The sequence below is a fragment of the Nyctereutes procyonoides genome, unplaced genomic scaffold, assembly GCF_905146905.1.
Source record: "Nyctereutes procyonoides isolate TBG_1078 unplaced genomic scaffold, NYPRO_anot_genome, whole genome shotgun sequence".
NCBI lineage: Eukaryota > Metazoa > Chordata > Mammalia > Carnivora > Canidae > Nyctereutes > Nyctereutes procyonoides.
The window spans coordinates 46300630-46326174 of NW_026575139.1; the positions used below are offsets into that span (position 1 = coordinate 46300630).

The 25545-nt window shown below is 38.2% G+C and overlaps 2 protein-coding genes across 3 annotated transcripts in view; one reads left to right on the top strand and one right to left on the bottom strand.

The window, feature by feature from the left end:
* NEMF (nuclear export mediator factor) overlaps nucleotides 1-12445 on the top strand; it is a 46285-nt gene extending 33840 nt beyond the window's left edge. The window contains exons 18-32 of one of the 2 annotated variants that reach the window (XM_055303790.1): nucleotides 843-955; nucleotides 2375-2432; nucleotides 2868-2926; nucleotides 3013-3133; nucleotides 4498-4777; nucleotides 5739-5781; nucleotides 5930-5979; nucleotides 7583-7736; nucleotides 8640-8717; nucleotides 9055-9252; nucleotides 10658-10690; nucleotides 11544-11644; nucleotides 11731-11774; nucleotides 11854-11933; nucleotides 12211-12445. In XM_055303790.1, the coding sequence (XP_055159765.1) occupies nucleotides 843-955; nucleotides 2375-2432; nucleotides 2868-2926; nucleotides 3013-3133; nucleotides 4498-4777; nucleotides 5739-5781; nucleotides 5930-5979; nucleotides 7583-7736; nucleotides 8640-8717; nucleotides 9055-9252; nucleotides 10658-10690; nucleotides 11544-11644; nucleotides 11731-11774; nucleotides 11854-11933; nucleotides 12211-12288 (1490 nt within the window). In that variant the 3' untranslated portion in view covers nucleotides 12289-12445. The remainder of the gene's footprint in view (nucleotides 1-842; nucleotides 956-2374; nucleotides 2433-2867; nucleotides 2927-3012; nucleotides 3134-4497; nucleotides 4778-5738; nucleotides 5782-5929; nucleotides 5980-7582; nucleotides 7737-8639; nucleotides 8718-9054; nucleotides 9253-10657; nucleotides 10691-11543; nucleotides 11645-11730; nucleotides 11775-11853; nucleotides 11934-12210) is intronic. The other variant, XM_055303789.1, reaches the window with a different exon arrangement.
* An 802-nt stretch (nucleotides 12446-13247) lies between these two features.
* Nucleotides 13248-24769, bottom strand: KLHDC2 (kelch domain containing 2). The gene is made up of 13 exons (XM_055303791.1): nucleotides 24260-24769; nucleotides 21771-21850; nucleotides 19914-20031; nucleotides 17980-18095; nucleotides 17582-17663; nucleotides 17351-17434; nucleotides 16778-16858; nucleotides 16643-16701; nucleotides 15965-16074; nucleotides 15488-15560; nucleotides 14182-14269; nucleotides 14030-14082; nucleotides 13248-13807 (listed from the first exon to the last, which is right to left on the bottom strand). Exons 1-13 carry the CDS (start codon nucleotides 24410-24412, stop codon nucleotides 13684-13686), a joined length of 1221 nt encoding a protein of 406 aa, XP_055159766.1. The 5' UTR covers nucleotides 24413-24769; the 3' UTR covers nucleotides 13248-13683.
* Between the last annotated feature and the right edge of the window lie 776 nt (nucleotides 24770-25545).

The window sequence follows — 25545 nt, forward strand, 5'->3', positions numbered from 1 at the left end:
CATCCATGTTCTTGCAAATGGCAAGATTTCACTTTTTCATGACTGAATAATATTCCATTATGTATATATACATGACATCTTTGTCCATTCATCTATTGATGGACACTTGGGCTGCTTCCATAATTTGACTATTATAAATAATGCTACAGAAACCTGGGGGGCATATATCCTTCTGAATTAGTGTTTTCATTTTCTTTGGGTAAATACCTAGTGGTATGATTACTAGTTCATAGGTTAGTTTTATTTTTAGTTTTTTTGAGGGACCTCCCTACTGTTTCCCACAGTAGCTGCACTAGTTTGCATTCCCACCAACAAAGTGGAGGAGTTCTTTTTCTCCACATCCTCACCAACACTTATTTCTTGTGGTTTTGATTTTAGCCATTCTCACAGGTGTGAGTGGTACTTCATTGTGGTTTGGTTTACATTTCCCTGATGGTGAATGATGTTGTAAACACATTGTTAATAAAAAAAAAATAGTAACTGGGCAGCCCTGGTGGTTCAGTGGTTTAGCGCCACCTTCAGCCCAGGGCCTGGTCCTGGAGACCCAGGATCGAGTCCCACGTCAGGCTCCCTGCATGGAGCCTGCTTCTCCCTATGCCTGTGTCTCTGCCTCTCTCTCTCTGTCTCTCTGTCTCTCATGAATAAATAAATAAATAATCTTTTAAAAAATAAAATTAAAAATAATAAAATTAAAAATAGTAACTATGTAATACTGAAATTAAAATGTGGTATCAGTGTTCAATTTGTAAGAGGATCAGATCTGTCATGCTGCATGTGATTTTCATATCTTGCTCTGTAGAAAGTCTATACTTGGGTACTGAAGCATTGTAATGTTTTTACAGGAGAACCCATTCCCCCTCGGACCTTGACAGAAGCAGGCACAATGGCACTTTGCTACAGTGCTGCTTGGGATGCACGAGTCATCACCAGTGCTTGGTGGGTGTACCATCATCAGGTAATAAGGGCTGTCATCCCTTTTCTTAATTTATTAAGAGCTGTTGTGTACTGGGTACCTGGGTGGCTTAGTAGGTTAAGCGTCTGACTCTTGATCTCTGACTCTTGATCTCTGCACAGGTCTTGATCTCAGGGTTGTGGGTTCAGGCCCCACATTGGGCTCCCAAAAAATAAGAAATAAAAGAGCTATTGTGTACAAAATTTTGAGGATATAGATGTGAACAAGGCAAAGTACCTACTTTGATTGAGCTAACATTTTGATAGTGGAGAAAAATACCTTCTGGTAACAAGCACTGTAAATTTTTTTCTTTAAAGCAGAGTAGGCAGTAGAGAGTGATAGGGGCTACTATTTTGAATGAAGTATCACAAGAGGCCTTTCTAGGAAGGTAAGATTTGAGCAGATACCTAAATGAAGAGAGCGAATAATCATGCAGTTACACAAGATGACCAGTGTTCCAATTATGACTGGCATACTCTCCTAAAAGATCTTTCTCCTCTTCATCTTTGTTGGAATTTTCTGATCTGACTTTAACCCTTCCTGGAAAATAGCTATATCTGGTGTTTTTTTTTTATTCACTTGGTTTTAGTAATTATCCTTCTTTGTGGTTAATGCTATTTTACTTGATGACAATTCACTCCACACTTCACTCCTTTTACAAGGCCCCTAAAGCTATGCAGCAAGATAAAGAATTCAATACATTATCCTCCCTTAGGTTCATTTTACATCTATTTATATGCATTATTTTCTGCTGTGCTGTGATAATGTATTTTCAGGAAATTAATATCATTTCTGAGATTATATTTTTTGCCTCAGTACTATTATAAATGTGGTTTTAATTCTTTTATTGAATAGGTTTTTTAAGAGTGAAATTAGTGTGCTTTTACTCCCTCCAGTAACTATAACAAAGGTACTCTCAGATTTGGGAGTTCCACAGATAACATAAAATATTAAAATACTGGCAATTATCTTATTTTGCCAAATTAGAATATATTTTTAAAAATCTACTGTCTTCTTTATTTCCTAAAATGGAAGATTATTTACTGCCCCCAAAAATAGTATCTCAGGAAAGGATTTTATTTAATAGATATAGTTTTAGGAAATATAGCTTTATGATATAAGCTTATTAAACTACCCTTCTTTTTCTCATTACATCTCAAACCAGAGGAAACATGTAGACAAATTCTGACTCTAATCCATTGCATTTGAAAACTTTTGGTGTAGTGTATCCATTATTTCTTTTGTTACTGCCAAAGGTATACCTGCCTTTGAAAAGATATTTCAGCATTGAGAATTTCTACTAAATTACAAACTTTTTAAGAGACAGTACAGTTTATTTGAATATGATTTGACTTTCTTAAATGAAAATTTTAAAAACATATTTCTTAAGACAGTAGTATAATGTGGTATTGTGTTCTTCAGGTGTCTAAAACAGCACCAACTGGAGAATATTTGACAACAGGAAGCTTCATGATAAGAGGTAATGGCTTGTTGGTAGATTATGGAGACATTACTAATATTTTCAAGAATGGAAGCTATTCTGATTTCATATATGAAATAAGGAATCTTTTGCACTTCTGTGGTAAATTTATCATTTGTCATGTCTTCTCCATATGTATTTTTCTTGATGAGAATGTTCTTTCACATAAAGTTATAAGGGTAAGAATTTATAGCATGACCTTTTTTCTAAAAATAGATTATATTCAGGGCTTTATTAATCTAAAGATGAGAGCAAATATTCATATTTTTTCTTGTTTAATTCCTGTTCCTATACATAATGCCAAATTCTGTGAATGGGAAATGTTCCTTCATTACAGAGAAATGACAAAATAATATAACCACTGGTGTCAGATAATTTGCAAGCATAAAATGGAAAAAATGAATTTTTAACATTTCTGTTTATTATCTTTTATAGGAAAAAAGAATTTCCTTCCTCCCTCATATCTAATGATGGGATTTAGTTTCCTCTTTAAGGTATTCTTCAGCTTCTTTGTTATTTTTTTCTGATTTTCATTAGTCTTCTCTAAAGTTCCATCAGTGAAAAAGAACTATTTCCATAGGTAGACGAGTCCTGCATTTGGAGACATCGGGGTGAACGAAAAGTCAGAGTGCAGGATGAAGACATGGAAACACTGGCAAGTTGCACAAGTGAACTCATATCGGAAGAAATGGAACAACTAGGTAGTTTACAGATTTTAATAAAGTAGCTTATAGTGTTTCCTTTTGTCTAGTTTATCTTCTAAATTTTTTTTTTAAGATTTTTTTTTATTATTTATTCATGATAGTCATAGAGAGAGGAGTGAGAGGCAGAGACACACAGGCAGAGGGAGAAGCGGGCTCCATGCCGGGAGCCTGATGTGGGACTCGATCCCGGGACTCCGGGATCGCGCCCTGGGCCAAAGGCAGGCGCTAAACCGCTGAGCCACCCAGGGATCCCTATCTTCTAAATTTTTAAAAGATTGTATCTACTTTGGGGTAATTGAAATTTCAAAACAACACTTGCTGTCAGTTTTACTTAATATTGTTTTTGGAAGTGTCAAATGAATTATAAAGTACTTAATTGGATCTGTAACTAATGTACTATATAAGCATATATAGTAAAACCTTGGTATTTAATGGGTCAAATGTAAATGTGTTCAGCAGAAATAGACTCGGGTTTTTACAAATCAGCATTTAATTTTAGATTTAAGAAATAGAAGTGATACAAAGATGAGTTTATAACAAGTGTAATTTCTCATATGAGAATTTTCCTTGATTTAATAATATACTTGGTTTAAGTGGAAAGGAACTGTGGTTGCTGGAATAAATTTACCCACCTACCTAAAAGAACTAGGGAAAGTATGCCCTCTATATTATTTTTACAGTTATTCTCCTGGAGGTCATTGCTTTTTAGGACTAATACTGCATTATTTCATTTATGGCTACTGTTGCATTACCAGACTTTTATTATTATTATTATTTTTACCATGTTCCCAATACTGTACAAAATTCTCTACATTATTTTTAATGGAATTCTCACAACCATTTTTGTCAGATAGTGATGGCATCTACTTTTATAGGTGAGGCAGCTAGGTAATATTATTACTACTAAAAAGTGTTTCTTTTGCAAAAATGTGAATACCTTCTGTGTGCCAGTTATATTACATGTATTGTCTCGTTTCACTATACATGTGCAAGTTACAATAACAGCAGAACTTATGGAATTAATTCTCTTGTCCTCCTTTTTGGAAATACCTAACCAAGACAAGTTTTCACTGTAGCAGTGGTTGCAATGTCCAAGAAATTTATTGTGGTAAAGTATCTTGGAGAACATTTATTCCAAACAGTTTATGATACAAAAGTATCCTTTTGTCTGAGTACTCTTTGAGGATGATCAGCTCTGTGTGTGTGTGTGTATGTGTGTGTGTGTGTTTCTGTGAAAGAGAGAGAGAGAGTGATCTTTTGGAGAAACAGAGTCAACAGAATGTTTTTTGGAAGTTTTCAAGATAATCATCTAGCTTTGTTACAGTGGTATTGTTCTGACTTTCTTTTCGATACTTCTACAGATGGAGGTGACAGTAGCAGTGAGGAAGATAAAGAGGAATCACATGAAACTCCTGTGGAAGTGGAACTCATGACTCAGGTTGACCAAGAGGATATTACTATTCAGAGTGGTGGAGATGAACTAAATGATGAACTAATTCAGGAAGAAAGCTCTGAAGATGAAGGAGAATCTGAAGATGTGGTAAAAGATCAGGAACCTATTGGTGAAATGAAGGATGAAGGGGAAGAAACATTAAATTATCCTGATACTACCATTGACTTGTCCCACCTTCAATCCCAAAGGTAATTAAAAACTATCATTTTATAGCTGGTAGTGATGGAAGAATTAATCCTTCCAAAATAATACCAAAATTGACTTTAATACTTTCACCCTCTGTAGTTCTACAGTCTTATTATCTTTTCACCATTTTATGGGAGGGGCAGGTAGATCTCTCTAAAGAAATTTCCAGGACCCACGGTAGAAAAATATAGTAAACATAAAAGTGTTAAACATAAAACATAAAAGTAAACATAAAAGTGGGGGCACTTGGGTGGCTCAGTGGTTGAGCATCTGCCTTTGGCTCAGGTCGTGATCCTGGGGTCCCAAGATCGAGTCCCACATCAGGCTCCCTGCAGGGAACCTGCTTTTCCCTCTGCCTGTGTCTCTGACTCTCCCTGTGTGTCTCTCATGAATAAATAAATAAAATCTTTAAAAACAAACAAAAACATAAAAGTGGCCAAAGTAGGTCAAAACAGAAATAAGTACATGACTCTAAATGCCAATAATGTAAGAGAGGCAATTCCACTAAAAAAATTTAAGTGTTTTAATCTTTAAAGTCTTACCAATCACCAAGTAAACAATATCATACTTTTAAAAGCTTTATCACTGGAATAGTTAAAATAGCTTAGAAGTCAGACCAGAATTGAGTCTTAGGGTGTCCTTGGGCAAGTCACTCTGTGTCTGAGCTTCAGTTTCTTTCTCTGTGAAAATGGAATGTTAACCCCCTTCATAGGGTTTTGGTGAAGATTATACATATATAAAGCACCTGGCAGTGTCTGGCACATAGGTGTTTAGTACATGTCCACTCTATATGGATATATTTAAAAGTATGAGGTGAGCAATATGATTTTTAAAGATTTTATCAGTATTTGAAAATTTGTAGACTGCCAATTAAGTAATTAAGGATATGATATGGCAATGTGGACTTTGTAAATGAGTCCCTTTTACAGGCTAGTAGATGTCTCTCTCTGTTTCTTTTCATAGGTCCCTCCAGAAATTGGCTTCAAAAGAGGAATCTTCTAATATGGTAAGCTATTTTCAAAGTTTTGTGAAGAACATCATGTCTTTCTCAATGAATCATTTTTCTACTTTTAATTTTACTTTCTGAAAAATTAATAGTAGTGATGTTATTGTTTGTATTTGCTTGTGTTTTTTTTTTGTTTTAATTTTAATAGAGTGACAGTAAATTACAGAGCCGGAGACATTTGTCGGCCAAGGAAAGAAGGTAAACATATTTGTGTTATCTAACTGGAAAGCATGTAAATTTTTTTTTTTTTTTTTTTTTTTTTTTTGGTTAGTGATGATTCAGTTATGACAGATGACTTGGCTGTTCTAAAGACCTCCCTTATTAAAATGACCAATATTTAGCGTAAATCTTGTTTAGTTCTTAAAATTCAACTCTAATAGGTCTTTCTGTTTTAGGACCCTAGTCTGTCACTACAGTCAATGAGATAGGTCAAGTAACATGAGACAGACCATTTGTTAGATAAATAAGTGCATTAGGGATTGCAGTACATTAAGTAGGCTGGTTCTAGGATAATATTGGCAGGAATAAACAGAATACTTGAAAAAAAAAATAGGAGAATACTTTTTACTATAACATAGCAGGCCTCAGGAGGCAAACATAAAGGCAGAAGCTGAAGGAAAGGGACAAGTGAGACAACCAGTAAAGGATAAAATAGGCTATAAAGCTAGTAAAGGAGTCTAGGAAGAAACTCTAGAGTGGAATGGACAATAAACCCTTTTATTTGAGAAAGATAGTCATTAAACATTTTCAGCAAACTCTCTTAAGGACATGAAACTGTGCTAGATACTGAATATACAAAGAGGTAAGATACAATAAAGTCTGTGCTTTTTAAAGGAGTTTTTGAGTCCTGGATTTAGGAAAGAGCCAAACAGAATGGATACAGTAGTTCAGGAGTAAGAAATTGCTGTGATTTCAGGTGTTTTGAGAAATACCATCAGAAGTATACTTTACAGATATATTAGGACTTAGGTCAATGAAGATAAGGTCAAAGGTTCCAAGGAGAATTAGCATGAACAAAGCAGGGCAGGGATTTGGAAGTAATATGCATAGTGTTTTGGGGAAATGAGAAGTAGAATGAGGTGAAAGAAACAAAAAGTTCATGTTTGTGAACTGGTAAATGTTAAGATTGGGAAAGTGAACTTGGACCAAAAGAGAAGTGATTAGAATGATAAGCTAAGTATTTTAGGACTTTATCCTGAAAGTGATGTGAGGAGCACTTTTAGAAGAATTTTAAATGGGAACGTAAGATAGGTAAACAATTACGGAAGATTAATCTAGATGTTCATGTAGAACAGTTTCTGGGGAAATACAGGAGGAAGGTCTGGGTAATAAGTGATGAGGACCAGGGCTAGGGCAGTGGCACTGAGAATAGAAGAGACTGCACATAAAAAATACCACCCACCGTAATAGGGTTTCCCCCTGTCCTTAATCTGTGTATCTTTATCCATTTATTTATTCAGCTAACCTGTCAACATTTTATTGAATACCTAAGATCTGCCAAGGCCATGCTGATACAAAGACTACAAATCCCAGTGCCTGGCCATCAAGGTGTCGAGGCTACTGAGTAAGGATAAGTCAGGGGTTGACAGAATGTTAAGCCTGGATGACAGAAAGAATGATAAATCCACGTGAGAAGAGTTTGCAGCTTTTACCTATATGCTGATTTGTGCTTTTATACTGTAGCCTGGTGATTATGAAGTTAAGCAGAAGCCATGATCTTTTACATATTGTAAATGTTCCCCTTATCATGTAATATTTTAGGGCACTAAGAATTAGATGTTCCCATTTCATTTCTATTTAGGGAAATGAAGAAGAAAAAGCTTCCAAGTGACTCAGGGGATTTAGAAGTGATAGAGGGAAAGGACAAAGAAAAAGAAAATACTCTACACATTGATACTCATCAGAACACAAGCAAAAGTATCCCAGCTGTGCAGCCAATGAAACGAGGACAAAAGGTAATAAAACTTCAAGGTGAACTGTTAAGTTAGTACTCTTTAGCTCACAAATGAAGTTGTGAGGTTCTTAATTTTTTAAAGTGAAACAAAAGATGTAGACAAAAAAATAATCCTATGTGGAACATAGAGATCAGTGTTGTGTCCCTTTAAGATCATCTAGGTAGAAGCTCTCATTTTACATAGAAGAGGAATTAGAAGTATAGATTTTTAGAAGTCTGAATTATTAATCATTTATAGTTAGGAGTTCTTGTGTCCTGTTTAAAGAAATCTTCAATAGTTTATAAATTCGTTACCTGGGCCCCAGCTAAGATTAATAAAGACAAAAATCTTTGGAGGGGAGGCCTAGAGGTCTATAGTTTTAAAAATTATTAGGTAATTTGGATATGTAGCTCACCAGTTTAGTTGACAAAATGCAAAGTCTTAAAAGCCTTTTTCCAGCTTAGCTTTTGCTGTCTTGTTTCCTGTTTTTCCTCTATATATAGATCCTGACTTCAACCAAACGCAGGGACTTGCTGTTATTATGCTGTCCTGTCTTTGCCTTACAATCCTGTTTTTCCTATATTCCCTGATAGTATAAAATTTACTTATTTTAAGACTTTCAAGTTGTACTTTATTTCTTCCCCACAGTTCTTGCTTAAGCTGAATGAAGTATCTGAATTATCTTCGAAATGTTTGCATTTAGAGTATGTTACGTTAATTTATCCTTATTCTTACAGGTGTCTTCTTTTTCTACCAGATGGTAAATTCTTTGAGGCTGAGGATTATAGTTTATTCATCATTTTAGTTTCCATATTGTTTATTATAATGGTACCATCTCAGTAAGCATAGGAATACTTTTTCTTTACAAACGTTGACATTTTTTAACTGCTGATTTTTTCCAATGAAAATCTTTTGATTTTGTAGAGTAAGATGAAAAAAATGAAGGAAAAATATAAAGACCAAGATGAAGAAGAACGCGAACTCATCATGAAATTGCTAGGGGTAAGCAACATCTAAAAAAAATCTTTTGCTTTTTTTTTTTTTTCTTAAAAAGATTTTTTTCATTTATTCACGAGAGACACATAGAGGCAGAGACACAGGCAGAGGGAGAAGCAGGCTCCATGCAGGGAGCCTCATGTGGGACTGATCCCAGAACTCCAGGATTACGCCCTGGGCTGAAGGCAGGTGCCAAACCACTGAACCACCCAGGGATCCCCTTCTTTTGCTTTTTGAGGGGCATCCAGACTATTGTCTATTATATGCTAGGATTTAATACATTTTTGTTAAAATATTGACAATATTGGACAAGTTGACATCATTTTACCTTTATGAATTAAAGTCTGCAGGTTCAAACAAAGAAGAAAAAGGGAAGAAGGGGAAGAAAGGAAAAACAAAGGATGAACCTGTGAAGAAACAGCCCCAGAAACCTAGAGGTGGACCAAGGGCCTCAGACAGCATAAAGAAAGAAACGCCTTCCCTTGAGGTTGTAACTCATGAGTTACAAGACTTGGCCGTAGATGATCCACACGATGACAAGGTAGGGCTACCACAGATATGGATGTAGGCTTTTGCTTCATTAATTAGGGTTCCCAAGACATGAGGCTTACAGTGCTAAAAGCAGGACAAGTGGTAACCTTATTCTTAATGGAGTCATCTTAGAAATACAACCTAAAAGACTAAATTTCCAGGATAGAAGTGTAAAAATGGCTGTGTTCATAGATGGTAAGTTTTTTACAAGCCTTTAGAAAATAATTTTATGGAGAGGTTTTATTTGATTCTAGTGGGAACTTAGTTATAAGACAATTCAGATTGTCTTAAAAATGAGTAGAAAGTAAATTTGCACTTCTCTAGAATTTTCTATAGGAATATGTGCTGTATTATGTTATATAAGGGCCTATTCAGTTCAAGTGGCCTTGTTGAAAAACCAGCGAGAAGTTAGCATTTATCCAGTTAAGATAGTTGCCTAATTATTGTATCAACTGAATACAAGCACAGCTCTTGGTATATCATCTTGAAATCCAAAGGAATTATTCATAAAATTGGAGAAAATTTGGCCTTACCTGTATTTTTATTTATAGCAGTTAAAGCTTTGGTTAGAATCCTGTGCTCTGTTCAGTGCAGGTAACGCTTATAGGGGTTCTCAATATGTTACTGTTTTCTTCTTTCCTTGAACAATGTTGTTGTTTTATAATATTACAACTCAAAAAAATGTTATGACTTATTTTGATCCTCAAATTTTTTTTAAAGATTTTATTTATTCATGAGAGAGAGAGAGAGAGGCAGAGAGAAAAGCAGGCCCCATGCAGAGAGCCCAATGTGGGACTCGATCCAGGGACTCCAGGATCACACCCTGAGCCAAAGGCAGATGCTCAACCCCTGAGCCATCCAGTCATCCCTGATCCTCAAATTTTTATACTATTCTCATATCTGTGATTTATTCTATAAATAGACTCAGATATTGAGGTGTTATGAATCATACATTAAAAATCTAGAGATAATCTAAGAAGAGCAAACAAAAGTAAACTTACCTTAATATGTGAAAAATTTATCCTAGAACTATTGAACAGAGACTAAAAAATAAAAGTTCTATTCACCAGGATTCTCCACTTTCCTTTGGCAAACATATCAAATTTAGCTGTCATTTTAAATTATCATTTTACATTGAAAATTGCCATTTTAATTTCCCTATTTTAGCATGTATACCATATGAAAGCTTTAGTTTTTAAACTTCAAATAAGTGCTTTTTCTCTTTGAATGGCATTATTCTCTAAAGTAGTAGATGCACAAATTAAGAGTTTTGGGACACTGAAGAACACAGTTTTGGGGTCCATAACCTGTGGGTTAGATGTGATAGTCTTATTTTTTTTCTCCTCATAGTTTTTAATCATGTGGAATTTCAATTTATGTTATATAGCTGACTTTTAAAATTTTGTTTCGAGCAGGAAGAGCAAGATCTGGATCAACAGGGTAATGAGGTATGATTTTGTGCTGGGGGTCCCTACTATGACACTGACTACAGTCTAGGTCTCAGAGTATTTGAGACACAATTTCTAACTACTTAAGACTTCTAAAACAAGATTATAGGCTCTGGAGTCCAACATTCTGGGTTTGAATCCCAACTTTGCTACATCTAACTGCAACCCTGAAGCATTATTTTTTGTGCTTCTGTTTCCTCATTGAGGAGTGGGGATGATTGGTCCCTACCAGGAGAGTGTTGTTTTGAGAATGTACATAAAGCATTTAGAAAAGTCCATGGCACATAGTAAACACTACTTCAGCACCAAGCATCTTGTCTGAGTTGTATTCATGTTGCTAAGACAGCTAATCTTGTAGGCAGCCCACCGAAGGGCAACTGTAAGAAGATACTTCCTGAAGAATAGGCAGATGTCTAGGGGAGGAGAGGCCTAAAAAATCCCCCTCATTGAGAACTGCTGGTCTAGCCAAAGTATCAGTCCTATTTCCAGGCAATGGAAATGTATTTGTGGTCATTATTGTACACCATTTTAATCCATAGTAGTTTTCTGCAATGAGAAATATCCAATTTTTTTTCTCCCTTTTCTTAAATGTATTTACAAATAATAATGTATTTTTTACAAATAATTTAATGTATTTTTGAAAGTCATTTTTATTTCTCATTATGGTGTACAAAATTATAGCAGTAAGGAATATAAACACCATTGGTCTTAAACTCTTTAGAGCTATAAATATAAAGCAGAGCTGAAAACTATAGGTCTATCAGAAAAAGATAAAAATATGTTGAGATATTAGATTTTTCCTTTTTTAGGACTGGTATGAATTTTCTAATTGTTTTTGTTTTTCCTTTTTTAGGAAAATCTCTTTGACTCTTTGACAGGGCAGCCACATCCTGAAGATGTATTACTGTTTGCCATTCCAATATGTGCCCCTTACACCACCATGACAAACTATAAGTAAGTCATCTGTAGTTTACAAAACCATTCATAAGTCACTATTGTGTCAAGTTTTGTTCAGTAACACATGCAATTCCTCTTTAAAGATACAAAGTGAAACTTACTCCTGGAGTTCAGAAAAAGGGAAAAGGTATTTAAAATTTTTAAATTATGATTTTGAACTTTTTTTTTACTGGACAGAAGTAGATTCTTCTATTTTCTATTTACAGCTGCAAAAACAGCCTTGAATAGTTTCATGCATTCCAAAGAAGCAACAGCAAGAGAAAAAGACTTATTTCGCAGTGTAAAGGTAAAGTATTTCTCTGGAAGTCTGTAGATCGGTGGTGTAGTTAAAAATGTTAGCAGTTGCAATTTTATACTTTCAGTTCTTTATTCAGTAGATGCATGCTGCAGCTATTATTTTGGTAGAAAATGTCTTACTAGAAGCAAGTGTAAAACAAGTAAAATCGTTTCAGTTGAAAATTTTGGAAATGCCTTTCTTTTGACAACAGAGGACACAAACTGTCATAAAAGATACATGACCACTACATAGAATGTGAAAATATTCAGCAATTCTCTTTTTTTAGGACACGGATTTATCAAGAAACATTCCTGGCAAAGTCAAAGTGTCTGCACCCAATCTTCTGAATGTAAAAAGGAAATAGCCGAAATGAAATCCTAAAATATTTGAGAAGAGCCAATTTTATAGCCTTTTGGAAGTTCAGAGATGAAAACACCATGTAACAAGACTTCCGCATTTAAAAATGAACTAAACATTGCCTTGCTATATTCGCCAAAAGGACTTCTTGCCCCCCCCCCCCCCCCCGGTTTTTTAGAGAGGAAACACTATGATAGGATTTCCTAAAATATTTGTGGACAGTTAAATGCTAATTGTATACATCTGTAGTTATTCTCCTACATTTTCTTGAACTTTGGGAGGTTAATACTAAGTTCTCATTTCATGTTGTAAAGAAACTGAACAGTGAAGTGGCTCAATTGCTTAGACTGTTGACTTGGTAGTCTACCGTATATAACGTCTAATATATCTCTTATGGGCCAGTCACAAGGTTTTTTTTTTTTCCCCAGTGTGGTGGGGTTGGGGGGTAGACATTTAGGATTAAGTCTTGGAAAGCTTCTGCCTTTACTTATACTTGTCAAAAATATATTAGACCAGATTTAAAATACATATAATTCAGCCTAAGAAAGAACACCTAGAAAAAATTGGTATTGATCATTTCCATGCATTTATACTTCACTTTCATCCTGATTTCTTCTGTGTAATCTCATTCAGTTCTGTATCATTTTATTTTCTACCTCTAGTAATTATCAGCATGTTACAGAGTATCTTAACCTAAGATATCATAAGTGCACTTTTTCAGGCTTATCACTAAAGACTCCTGACCCAGCTCCTCCTCTTCTATCTCCTAACAGAATGGAGAATTAAGTCATACATCAAATTCCATTCTTTTAAAATTTTTACTTCTTAAATGATTAGACGGTAGCTACCTATAGTCAATATGACCATTTGCCCTGCCCCTGTACCAAAGCATTAAGGTCAAAGTACTGAAGAGCTGGTGGTCCTTCCAAACTTAGTCCTATTGAAAATATTTTTCCATTTAAATGTAAAAAAAAAAAAAAAACTTTGTAATACAGCCTAGTGTTGTAAATACAATAGATTACTCTTGCCACTTAAAAAACTATTAACTTAAAAAGATAACATCACCATTTTGATAGTGGTAGGAATAATTATAATTAGTATAATGTTTCTACAGCTATATATCTGAAGTTACTAAAAAGGAAATATAATCATAACCATTCTTTAGGGTAAAAAGCCCAAATATTAGTTTTCTTTTGCTTTAACAGAAGACAGTTACTGGTGTTAAATACATTTATTGTAAACTTTAGACACAAAAATAGGTTCTCTAGGCCATTCACATGCACATTAAAACCAAAAAGCTGCAAACTACAACAATGCATATGATGATACAAACAATGCCACTCTCTGATGTTTACAGAATTGCTGTCCATGCAAGGTGATCAGAGGCATTATCTATGAAGCCTTAAGATCCAGAAGTGTTGTTACTACCAAACCTCTGATTAACACTGTGAAGTAAGTGTTTTGGAAGGCAGTTCCACGAGTTGGCTAACATTTCTTTAAAGCAAATGACTGCTTCTAAGCTTAGCCTGAAAGTGGAGGAGAAAAATAATTTGTTTTACTGTTTAGAAGCACATTAACTTGAAGAATTATAAACCCCCCCCCAAAAAAAAACAAACCCACTTTCTTTAAAGGTTTTAATAGAAACTGGTTAGTTATATCAATGAAAGCTTGTTAATTGCCCTTATCTATAAACCTGGTTTTTTGAAAGGATTAATTTAAAATGAAGTACCTAGTAAAAAGTTACTTACCTTACAAGAGATTTTGGTTGAACTGAAAATATAAGTATTTCGTTACTGTGTGCCTGAAAAATAGAGAAGAACACATTAAAAAGTAAGTACTCCACAAGTAAGTTTCAGAAATATTATAAAGTGTCCTTTAACATAAGGTGTAGTATACTTACAGCTCTGTGATGGACAAGAAGGTTGTTGGCGCACCCACCAAAAACAATTACTTCTCCTTCATCACTGGCACAAGCTGTATGCCATAATCTATATTTAAAATGAAAGCTTGAGTTTGAAGTTACCCAAACACCAAATTGACAATTTATACTAAAGAACCAGAATGATGAAATAAAGACTAGAGATCTTTAGTACAGACCAGAAACATGTTGAGAAGCAATTATCTTAAATAGCAAAAGCTAGGAAAAAAAAAAAAATCAATGTCTGTTTTATCTGGATGTTATCATTTTATCTCTCTGGTCCAGTCCTAATTTATGCAATGAGGGGTTTGAACTGGATCTGTTCTCTAGGTCTTTGTTAGCAATAAAAAAAAAATCTTATGGGAGATGTGTGGTATATGCCCTCTCGATCTTCTTTTCATAGTAGGGCCAGTTGACCTTATATAAAACATCTGAAGAATGCTGAATCTGCCTGAGATACTCAAAGTATCAGGCCTGGTAATTCTATGGAAAAAACTTGTGCCAAATGAAGCCTTTGTGCATAAGTGTACTTAAATTAGAAGCTTGGGGGAAAAAATGCAGGCTGACCTACTTAAATGTGCTGAATACCAGTTGTGACTATATCATATCCTTTAGCAATTTTTGTAACAATTCTTTTTGAGATTAACAAAAAGAACTTTTTTGGGGTGGTGGTGGTGATTTGACTTAATATTTGTTATACAGCACTACTGCAAATCTAATAGAAAGTTCTTGATTTAAGGTTTTGGAATTCTCTCCTTTCCATTACTTTTTTTTTTTTTTTTTTTTTTTTGAGAGAGAGAAAGAGCACATGAGTAGGGGGAGAAGATGATGAAGAGGGAGAGGCAGATTCCCTGTTGAGAGGGAGCCCAAGGAGGGGCTCCATCCCATGAACCCTGGCATCATGATCTGAGCTGAAGGTAGACACTTAAGACAGCCACCTAGGTGTCCCTCCAGTTATTTTAAATGACAAACCCAGAAGCAGTTCAATTCACTTGAGTAAAGACCTTGATTATAAATTTTAACATCAATTTTACGATAAAAGCTGCAGCAAAAGTCAAAGTCCAGCTCTGTTTTTTATGCACAGTGACAGGAAAGAAAGCATTCAATACTAGGATAACATTGGTTTTCTTTTCTTTCAAGAGGTATGATGTGAAACCTTAGTGAATGCTAGGATTTTTGTAAGAATGACAGATTTAATGCAGCCACAATTTCCTCTCATTACCAGTACTGTACATCTTTATGGCCCTCAATTATTCAGTACAGGAATTATTTTTTAAATAGTTCATACCTTGGTTTTTCAGTATAGGGATGATTAAACTGTATCCATTCATTTTTACTGATGCAGTAAGTCCAGGCATCACCTGATTGAAGCAAAGAAAGAAGAGCCATGAAATGAAGTATGTTATTTTGTCGATAGGACACTGATACTTAAAGGGCATAGCTTTAGCAAGAAAAGTAATAAATGAGACTGTGAGTACAAACAGGAAGTATATATCCTTTTTTTTTTTTTTCTCTGCAATTAACCAAGTAAGCCCTTTGCCTGTTACCGCCCTTCAAGTAGGGCTTTTAAGGGTTATACTGGACAGAATGGATATCCTAGTATAAAAACAATTAGAGGTTTGTTATGGAATCAAAATTAATAGCAAACCTTCCAACCAACCCTACAGCGCTCTGATACATCTAAAAGAGACTGATTTTTTTCTAGCTATTTATATATCACATATGAATGATATATAATGATTTATTACATTTTTTTAAAACTTACTTAGTGGCTGTTTATCAGTGGTAAATCCTCCAAAGAGAAAGAGATGATCTGAAGAAACTGGTGTTAGTGAGTGCCACGATCGGCCAACTGGGCATATGCCTTGTGGAATTCTAAAAAACAAACAAAAAAAAAACAGCTAAGTTACAATATCTGTGTTTATTTTATTTTTTTAAGATTTATTCATTCATTCATTCATTCATTCATTCATGAGAGACAGAGGGAGAAGCAGGCTCCATGCCAGGAGCCCGACGCGGGACCTGATCCCAGAACCCCAGGACTGCACCCTGGGCCAAAGGCAGTCGCCAAACTGCTGAGCCACCCAGGGATCCTCAACATCTGTGTTTAAAAGTAGCTACTGTTTAATACAGAAAAATGCTGAAGAAGTTTTAAAGTTAATATAGAATTATGAAAAAGACTTTAAATTTAAAAAAACTTCTTGGTATTAATAGCTACAAGCTTTAGAACTATGTTCTTAGAAGACGTTTCAACAAACACTTGAGCACAAGCTGGGTGCCAGATACAGTTCTGGGAAAAGGCAATAAAAAAAAAAAAAAAAACTCTAGGGATCTAGTCATCACATTTAATTTAAATTCTCAGTTATAGAAAATTTAAGCAAATACATTATATACTGATAACAAAATAAAAAAAACTAACAAAAATTATCTAAGTGATACATACAATTCATTCCACTCCCATGTATCCAGATTAAGATAGTGAAGATCATTCATTCTGGCATCCTGAAAAAGGGTAATTTTAAGTAATTATCATTTGAATGACTCAAAAGCAAGTCCTTGAAACTGTTCATACACTTACTCGGTATCTGCCTCCAAACACAAAGCCTTTGTTTCCAACAGTTGCACAGGCATGGGCAGCACGAGGTGAAGGTGCTTTACCCTATAGAAGTCATAAAAGCAATCTTTTAAAATAAATACCAGAGTCATCTCTGGGTATGGGATGAGGATATGCAAGACACCTGAGCTTTTAAGCTAAAGTGTGCAGATGTCTAGTCAACAGCAATATTAAAACTGGGAACTATAATTTTATATTTTTTAAGTGTATTACTGAATGTACTAGTTAATACAATGCTTCTTTTATTTTCATCTTTTAAAATAAAAGGTAGCGCATTTTGTGACACCTGTGTCAAAGAATAATCCAGTGCTAGGTCATTTATTTAGTTACAAACAGTAACACTTAACATCTATTAGATAACAGATGCTGGGTTAGTCCATACATTAAGTGTTTCTGAGGTATGGACTCCTTAGAGAATAATGACAGCAATGGATCTTCTCTCCAGAAAAATTAGTGATCTATCAGTTTTAACCACCTCCCAACTACCCTTCTCCAAGGAGCCTTGCTTTAATAATTCAGTATTCTTCAGTAACTCACAGTAGTGATAGGCTGACTCCAGATAAATGTTTCAGTGTCTAAAATATGTACATGATCATTCCATCCTCTTGGGTGACTGGAATTCTACGGAAAATTAAGAATCTGGGTTATTTTACAAATGTCTGTATAGCTTTGTCTGGTTTATGAATAAGCCAAAATGAACAAGACTAGCAAATATGTTATTTTCAATATACCAAGAAGGCCATATACAAATACAAAAACCTAACTTACCCAAAAAGATGTTTCATCAAATTCAAAAGTTCCCAATACTTTATCTTCAGGTAAATAACCATAACCCCCAAAAAATATTAACCTGTTTGACAAAAAAAGGACAAGACACTAAAAATCCAAACATCCACAGGTTAGGAAGATTTAAGTTTTCCTTTTGTTATGCTACAAATCGAGAAGGCATACCTGAATATATGAAAGTACTTGCTCACATAGTAATGGCTACTGTGGCTAATTATGTCTTAGGTGCAATGGTAAGTGCTTTGATGTATTAATTCACTTAACCCTCATATGGACCCTAGAAGGTACGTTCTAAGGTTGCAATGGTTATTATCTAAGGGTACTTGAATGGCAAACCACTTTGTACATAAAAACCCAAACGTGTGGGGCTGCTAACTTACTTGTTTTTATATACCCAGACACCAAGTTTGTCCTTTGATGATGGAGGAATTCCTTGGCAGTCAATCCTTTCCCACTGTAATACTCTGTCAGTAGACCTTGAATCCAGCATGTAGAACTGTCAGAAGCAGTGATTTCAGTTAGATTTGGTTATGTGAAAGAAATTCAGCCTTGGCATTTAATTTTATTGTGATTTAATGATAATAGGAATGTCATTTAATTCAGTTCTAAAAGTATAATTATAGACTTAACTGGTCTGAGTGTCTACATAGGTAATTTACATTCTGGCATAAATTCCTTAAGTCACTAGGCACCCTGTTCAGCTCATTTTTTTCCAACAGCCACATTTTTTTTATGAAGGAATAGAAGTGTGTGGATTTTCACTCTGTACCTTACATGGGCACTTGGAGTTGTACTGATCTAATTTATGGGTATGGCGTTACCAAAAAAAAAAAAAATGAACTTCGCAATTTCACCTTCAAATTTAACAAACACATTTTAAGTGCCTACTTAATCTTTTTAAGATTTATCCTTAGCTGCTACAGTTAAGTATTGGTCTCTTTCAAAGGGTTCTCATTCAGGTACTTGAATAAATCTGACCATTATATATACCGTTTTACTTCTCTTAAGACTCCTAGGCTTCCATTTGATCAAACTTAAAATAACCAAAGCTAGCTGTTTGATACAGCAACTACTCCCATTTTTCTGTCCAGCCCTAAAGCCACAGCTGCTTTCCCAAGCTGCTTCACGTCGCTTCGAAGTATCTTTCTCGTCCTTGGCTCCGAAAAACAACACATGGCTCCACTACAGCAAGACCTCAAAATCTTTTAGGCACAGAACCCTTCAAACAAAATCTTAAGCAAAAGCTTAACCAAAGTGGAGCTACACTTGTTAAAGTGGAGGCAGGACAAGTGGTCTGGACCCTGCCCAATTATGCTCCTCTCATAGGTGGCCCAAGACATGCCAAAGAAATCCCTAGAGCTCCTAGAAGTACAGTTTGAAATTATGTCAGCCATATGCTCCATCCACACCAAACCACTTGGCATTTCCACAAATAAGACATATTTGCTTATACCTCTGCCTCTTGATACTTGTATCTTGGCCTACCCCTTCCAATTATGATTCAATTCACCCTCTTTGGTGAAGACTTTCCTTATTCTGTTCCTCCATCCTGCCAAACACAATGTCAAGAATTCTTTTTCAGATTTAAAAATATTTACTGAGCTATTATACTATGAGCCAGCTCTATGTATCTAGTTATCATATGCTACTGAAATTGTCTACTTATGTTGTGTCCCTTTTAGAATGTGAGTTCCCAGAGGCAGGGACTGTATCATTCATCTCTTTGTCTCCAATGTCTAACCAAGTGCTTACCGTTTAAGGTGTTAAGTTGGTAAATAAATTTATGAGTCTCCCTAAATCATATGCACCTTCCTGACTGACATTTGTGTCTTACTGGCTTGAGAGAACAACTTATCTTTTTTTCCTATTTGGAAAAAAAAAACACAATGTCTGAACAGTATCTTATGTGCCATATTATAGGAATATCAGTATATAAAATGTCAGTATTAATTCATCCTTATAGTTGAGTGGTGGTCTGTTAATTTTTACCCTGTCCCTCGTGATTACATCTTGTTTTCATTTGGTTTACTAATATTTCTCTAACACCCCTGGGTTCTAAGAGACCAAGCAGTTGCAGAGAGCACAAAGCAAAACCACTTAGAAAATTTCTGCACACAAGTTATCAACCAAAGTTGATTTTATCAAAGGCCTACATAAATATAGACTGGTAGACAAATATTAAAATGCACATTCACACCATTATCACATATATATATTTTTTAACTGGGACAGGAGTATGGGGTAACCTTAGAAATCTGAAGTTGTCTGAAAAAGAGTAAAATTGCCTTAAACCATAATCCTTAGAAACACTAACCTTATTTGTATTGCCTCTTGAATGGTGTCCTCCAAACAAGTAAAGCACCCTGTCTACACACACAGCACAGCTTCCTGACATGGAAGGAGGAACATCTCCTTCTGTGTTAATTTTTTTCCTGGGGGCAAAAAAAAACTCTGAATGTAAATGTTTCCCAAAAGGGAAGAAATGTAAAGGTTATTCATTTTTCTTCTATTCCCACAATAAAGGGAAAAAATAAAATAGACTGGCCAGCTAGATAACCTCTGGGGTCTCATCTAGCTCTAAAATTAATCCACAGAATGTGGTTTTTCCTCTTCACCGGTTACCCAGGCAGGGCCAGCTGGTGCTGCACACAGGCAGGAAAGAAGTTCTGAAGCCTCAGTGTTGTGTGATCCTAGGAGCATACCATTTTGTGTTTCCCAAAATAAACTGCTCTTTATTGACCTAATCAGTGGCTATTTTGTTTTTGGTTTTGATGGGGCCAGGAACCCAAAAGGAAAGGAGTCATCCCACTACTGACAGCTTGCTTAATTCAGTAAGTGTTTTTATTCAGTCACCTTTTAGTCATTCAAATGAATTGGATTCACACCTTAGGTAAAACTACAGATAGGTGGTACTTAATGGTAGGCCACATTCTCTTTATATATGCTAAACTTTAAGTTTTAGTAGGCTTATTTTTACAAATCTTGGGACTGAATGTTCTAAAAATCTAGAATTCCCCTATTAAAGAATACTATAAGTTTCCAATTCTCTTTAAAAAAAAAAAAAAAGAGCAAACAGCTCAGATCAACACTGATTTGCTATGTACAGAAATATCTTGACTTTTTAAAGATTTTTATTCATGAGAGACACAGAGAGAGGCAGAGACAGGCAGAGGGAAAAGCAGGCTCCCCGCACAGATGTGGGACTCTTGATCCCAGACCTCAGGATCACACCCTGAGCCAAAGGCAGACGCTCAACCACTAGACCACCCAGGGGTCCTTTAGTTGAACTCTTAAATCAGGTGGGACCACTACTCTCCTTGTTCTGTGACCTAGAATGTGTAAAATATGCAAAATGCAGAGTTTTTCAAAGTGAACCATGGAGACTACTTTATAAACCCCCAAGCATGCTAACCCAGCATTTTGAAAACCACATTAATTCTGCCAAGAACATACTCTTTTGAGTTCCACTGTTTAGGAGACTGGCAAAAAGTCTTTTCAGAAATCCCCAGGTGTATGGAAGGCAAATTTTGGTTAATTTGTTTTTAAAAAACAACCCTATTTTAAAGAGATATGCACTGTAATTTTTGTTAGAGCTCATTAGAATACCACCTTTATTTCTAGCAGATAAAATCTAGAAATTCTTTTCTCATTTACCATATAACATAAAATATAAACATCTTGAAAAAAAAATTATACAGAGAACTTTTACTGTATTTCCATTTCAGGATGAAGCCTCTACTTCTTTAATATTACAGAGATACTTTACAGAGCCCTGAATAGAAGTTTCTTCAAAGGTCATGAAAGTACTGAGTAATTACGGAACTACTGAAGACTTGTTAATGTATCTAAGCTTAGCAGCTAAACTGAACTAGAATATTGTTTTTAGCTTTGCATCTTCTGTTAAGATATTTTTATTATATTAGAAAGGGCTTTACAGAGTTTTTTAAGATTTATTTTAGAGAGAGCATGGGTGGAGGAGAGAATCTTAAAACAGACTCCCTCCGGAGCATGGAGCCCGACTTGGGGCTCCATCTCACAACCCTGAGATCATGAGCTGAGCTGAAACCAAGAGTTAGATGCTTAACTGACCGAGTCACCCACCAGGTACCCCCAGAGTTTATTTGCAATCTTATTTGAACTTTTTAGAATCCCTCATAATATCCACAGTTACCATCTTCCAGTCTCCATGTTGTAGATCCATAGTTCTTCTCTAGGCAGATAAAAGTCATATAATCCTCTGACTTGATTACTCTAAGAATAAAAAAAAAATAGCAAATATAAAAATAATTGGCATTCGAAAAAGGCACTATGTGTGTTTTTTCCCATCTTGAGATACTAATGAGAGTTAATGAGAAGTAGGTCTTACAATTCAGGTCTATCAAATGGACAATCTTCCCTGTCCCATACTCAAGGTAATGCTTAGACAACCTGACATTTAACTCAAGTTTTTGATACAGCAGTTGTGATGATGCAGGAAGTTCAGAGATCTCCAGAAAATCTCTAAGGCCACTTGATCCTGAACAGACCATGCAGCAACAGACCATGCAGCAACTTTCAGTGGCATGACTTCAGGAGCGCTTCCCTGTGTCATGACTTGCACACTAAAGACACATCTACTGTGTAAATGCCTGGCCCACACTAACACGATGTCGTTTTCTAGCCATTTTCTCCTGTCATCCATCCATCCTCTAGCAAGAAACAGCAGGGGCAATTAAGTCCATATGCAAAACTAAGTTCCTTGTTCTCTATTTCCCTTCAGGTAATAATTCTTAACAGAGCGAGCCTACCATATGCCAGAACTAGCTGAGCACTTTCAGTGGATTATTTAATCCTCTCAACAACCCTAAAAAGTAGTTGCTATTACAAGAGAATAGGTTTTTTAGAGAGGTAATAATTTGGCCAGGGTTACTTTGCAAGTAACAGGGGAACCAGGATTCTACCCTCCTTTCCCTGAATTTGCAACTTCAGTCACAGCCCGACCTCTGCAGCCTTTGAACCTCGCTGGTCACTTTTTGAACAATGTCAACAACAGAAGTTCATGGAGAATGGATGTCAGAATGGAATAAGCCTGTGTAATAAGTGTTATACAGGAAGAGGGGAGGTGGCCACGTAAACATTTTCTAGTCCACCACTTATAAAGGCTGGAAGCAAGACAGCAGGCTGACCCAGAGCAGACCAGCCTCACCTGAAGGGGAAAACGGACGACTGTGTAGGAAGCTCAGGTTTACTGCCTTCAATACAATCTGCAAGGGCTTCTCGGGGTGCTAGCCAAAATACTGAGAACAGCCTGTTTTGCAACCACTAACTCACTTCACTGATCATACCTCCCTAAGTCCTAGACATCCAGGCCCTCAAAAAATTACCATCAAAAATATTCCTGACCACACTCCTCCCCCTCCCCAAGATAAAGTCCCCTTCCCTCAATGCTGCTGATTTTTACAAACAGAATTATGAATAAGCAGTTTAGACCAAAATGTGATTGACTAACAGGTTAATGTCTCCAATGGATTTATATTTTAATAAGCGTTTCTACACACCAGCCAGCCTTCTTCCTACCAAGTAAGTACCCTCCTCTAAACACCTGTTCATTGGAGCCTGAGGAAAATATTAGAGACTAATTAGAACTGGCCAAAAACGAACAAACAAAAAACCCCATGCTCTGTGGTTAAACTAAATGAGCTCGTCAGGACAGCCACAACAGTTTCTTCCATCTGCCCTTTTTGGACAGTCATCAGCTCTGATCAGGTCAATTGCGCCAGAAGCCAAAATTCTATGACCAGAGTCACAAAGTAAGTCCTCAAAGGCACAGATGTAGTGAACCAAATTTCAAGCACCTGGGGGTGGGGAGATAAAATTTAAAACCTAAAGGGACAAAAAAAGTATTTTTGGAAGGAATGGATCAGAGCCACCTCAGCAAATGAAAGGAGCCAATTCTAGAATGTGGAGCGTTACTGGGACGCTCTAATAGCAAAAGGGCAGGAAAACTAGTAAACAAGGTTTAAATAGACACCTGGGTAGGATTCCCCAGCCCGGGTAACAAGGAATGCAGCTGGCTCGAGGGCGGGAGCTAATCACACGGCTTATGATTAGAGGTCAAAGAGCCGACTTGGTAGTTACACTTGATACTGCTGATTTTTTGGTTACTGGTGGAGGCTTTACCGTTAATTTTCTGCAAAACGTCAACCCTTTCTCAGCTGAAACCAAAAGGAAACCAGCCCTGAAGCGCTCCCATCAGGGCGCCGGCCCGCCGCACAGGTGTAGCTAGGACTCCCGATGAGGCGGGAAGGCTGCAGAAGGCGCTCCTGCGGCGCTCGGGCCGCCCGGGCCACGGCGTCCGAGGGCCCAGGGCTCCCAAGGGGCCTGATAAACGGTTACGAGTGACATCACGCGACGTCACCTCTCTCTCTCGGACACACACGCACACCGCAACCTTTTAAAATAAAACCCGTCCCAGAGTCGAACGCCGCCCAGCGCGCCCTCCCCTCAGTAACGCTCCGGCTCCGCTCAGCGGCGGGTTCGCGGCGGGCGCGGGGGGGGGGGGGGAGGGCAGCCCGGAGCGTCGGGACCGGCTGGGGGCTGCTGAGGAGACTCCCGCCCGCCAGAAAAGGCGCCCCGGGGGGGCAGCCGAGCGACGCCCGCCGCGGCCGGCCGCCCACTGACCTTGTAGCCGCCCCAGACGAACATGTGGCGCCCGTCGCCGACGGCTACGTGGCCGCTGCGCTCCGCGGGGCAGGCGAGCTCCATGGACTCATAGCTCTCGTAGGCTGGCCCCGGCAAGTCGTCCGCCCGCAGATCCTCGTTGCCATCAGCCATCTTGAGGCTGCGCTTCTGTTCACCAACAATCCTGACACCCGCGAGGGCAGAAGAGACAAAGGAAAAGGAGAGAAATGCACGGCGGCGAGAGGAGCAGAAGGCGGCGGCGAAGGGGCCGGCGGTAAGGCCGCCCGCTGGCCGCCCGCGCCCTCCCAGCCCCTCCTCAGCGAGGACAGCGTCTCCGCCGCCTGGGCTGCGCCGCGGGGTCGCGGGCCGGGGGCGGCGGCGGGGCCCCGCCGGGAGCAGGGCGGAAAGGGGGTCCACTTGCGGCCGGCCGGGACTGGCTTCCAGCCCGCGCGCCCCGCCTCCAGCTCGCCTCTCGCCGCCCGCCGCCGCCGGCCCTTGTTTACGCCACGGTCGGAACCGCCCGTTCCGCTGACGCCGCCTGCGGGGCTCCGGAAGCGAGGCCGGCGCTCAGCGCCCCCAGCGCCGGGTCCTCCCGCCGCCGCCGCGCCGCCGCCGCCGCCGCCGCCGCCGCCGCCGCCCCCGCCCCCTCCCCCGCCCCGCCCCCTCCCCCGCCCCCGGCGCCGCGGGCCGCGAGACCGAGTGCGGTCCGGCTGCGAGCACGCTCCGACCTCCTGGCCTGCGGGCGGCCAAGGAGGGGAGGATCGTGGCCACATTCTCGCGGAAAATTATAATACATATTTTTTTAACTGGGAATTCCTCCTCATGTGATTGAGAAGTGTTCTCAGAGGGTTCACGGTCCGGAAAGGGGTAGGGACGTTGCTCAGTAAGTCTCTGGTCTCAGAGGCAGAAAGACGTCTCTGCCCCGTCTTCCCGTGGCCTCGAGGCGCGGCGCCGGGCCCTCCGCCGGCTGCCAGGCCGCCTGCTCGCGCGCGGGCGCTGCGGGCTCCCCGCCCGGTGCCACCCGGTGCCGCCCGGCGCCTGCAGAGCGGTCCCTGGCGCCTCCGCTCGGGGAGCTCTTCCGCTTCAGCAGGGACCTGAGCGCGGCGAGCTTCACCCCGTCTGGAAAACCGTACTCGAAAAGTACTTGAGAAACCCTCACCGCCCGGCCCGTAAGGGAGGCTGGCAAATAGATACTGTTTTTATATTTTATATATGATTTCAACTAGGTCAGAAAATTAGGAATTACTGTCCTCTAAACTTGAATTCCTCACCTGTAAAATAGGGTT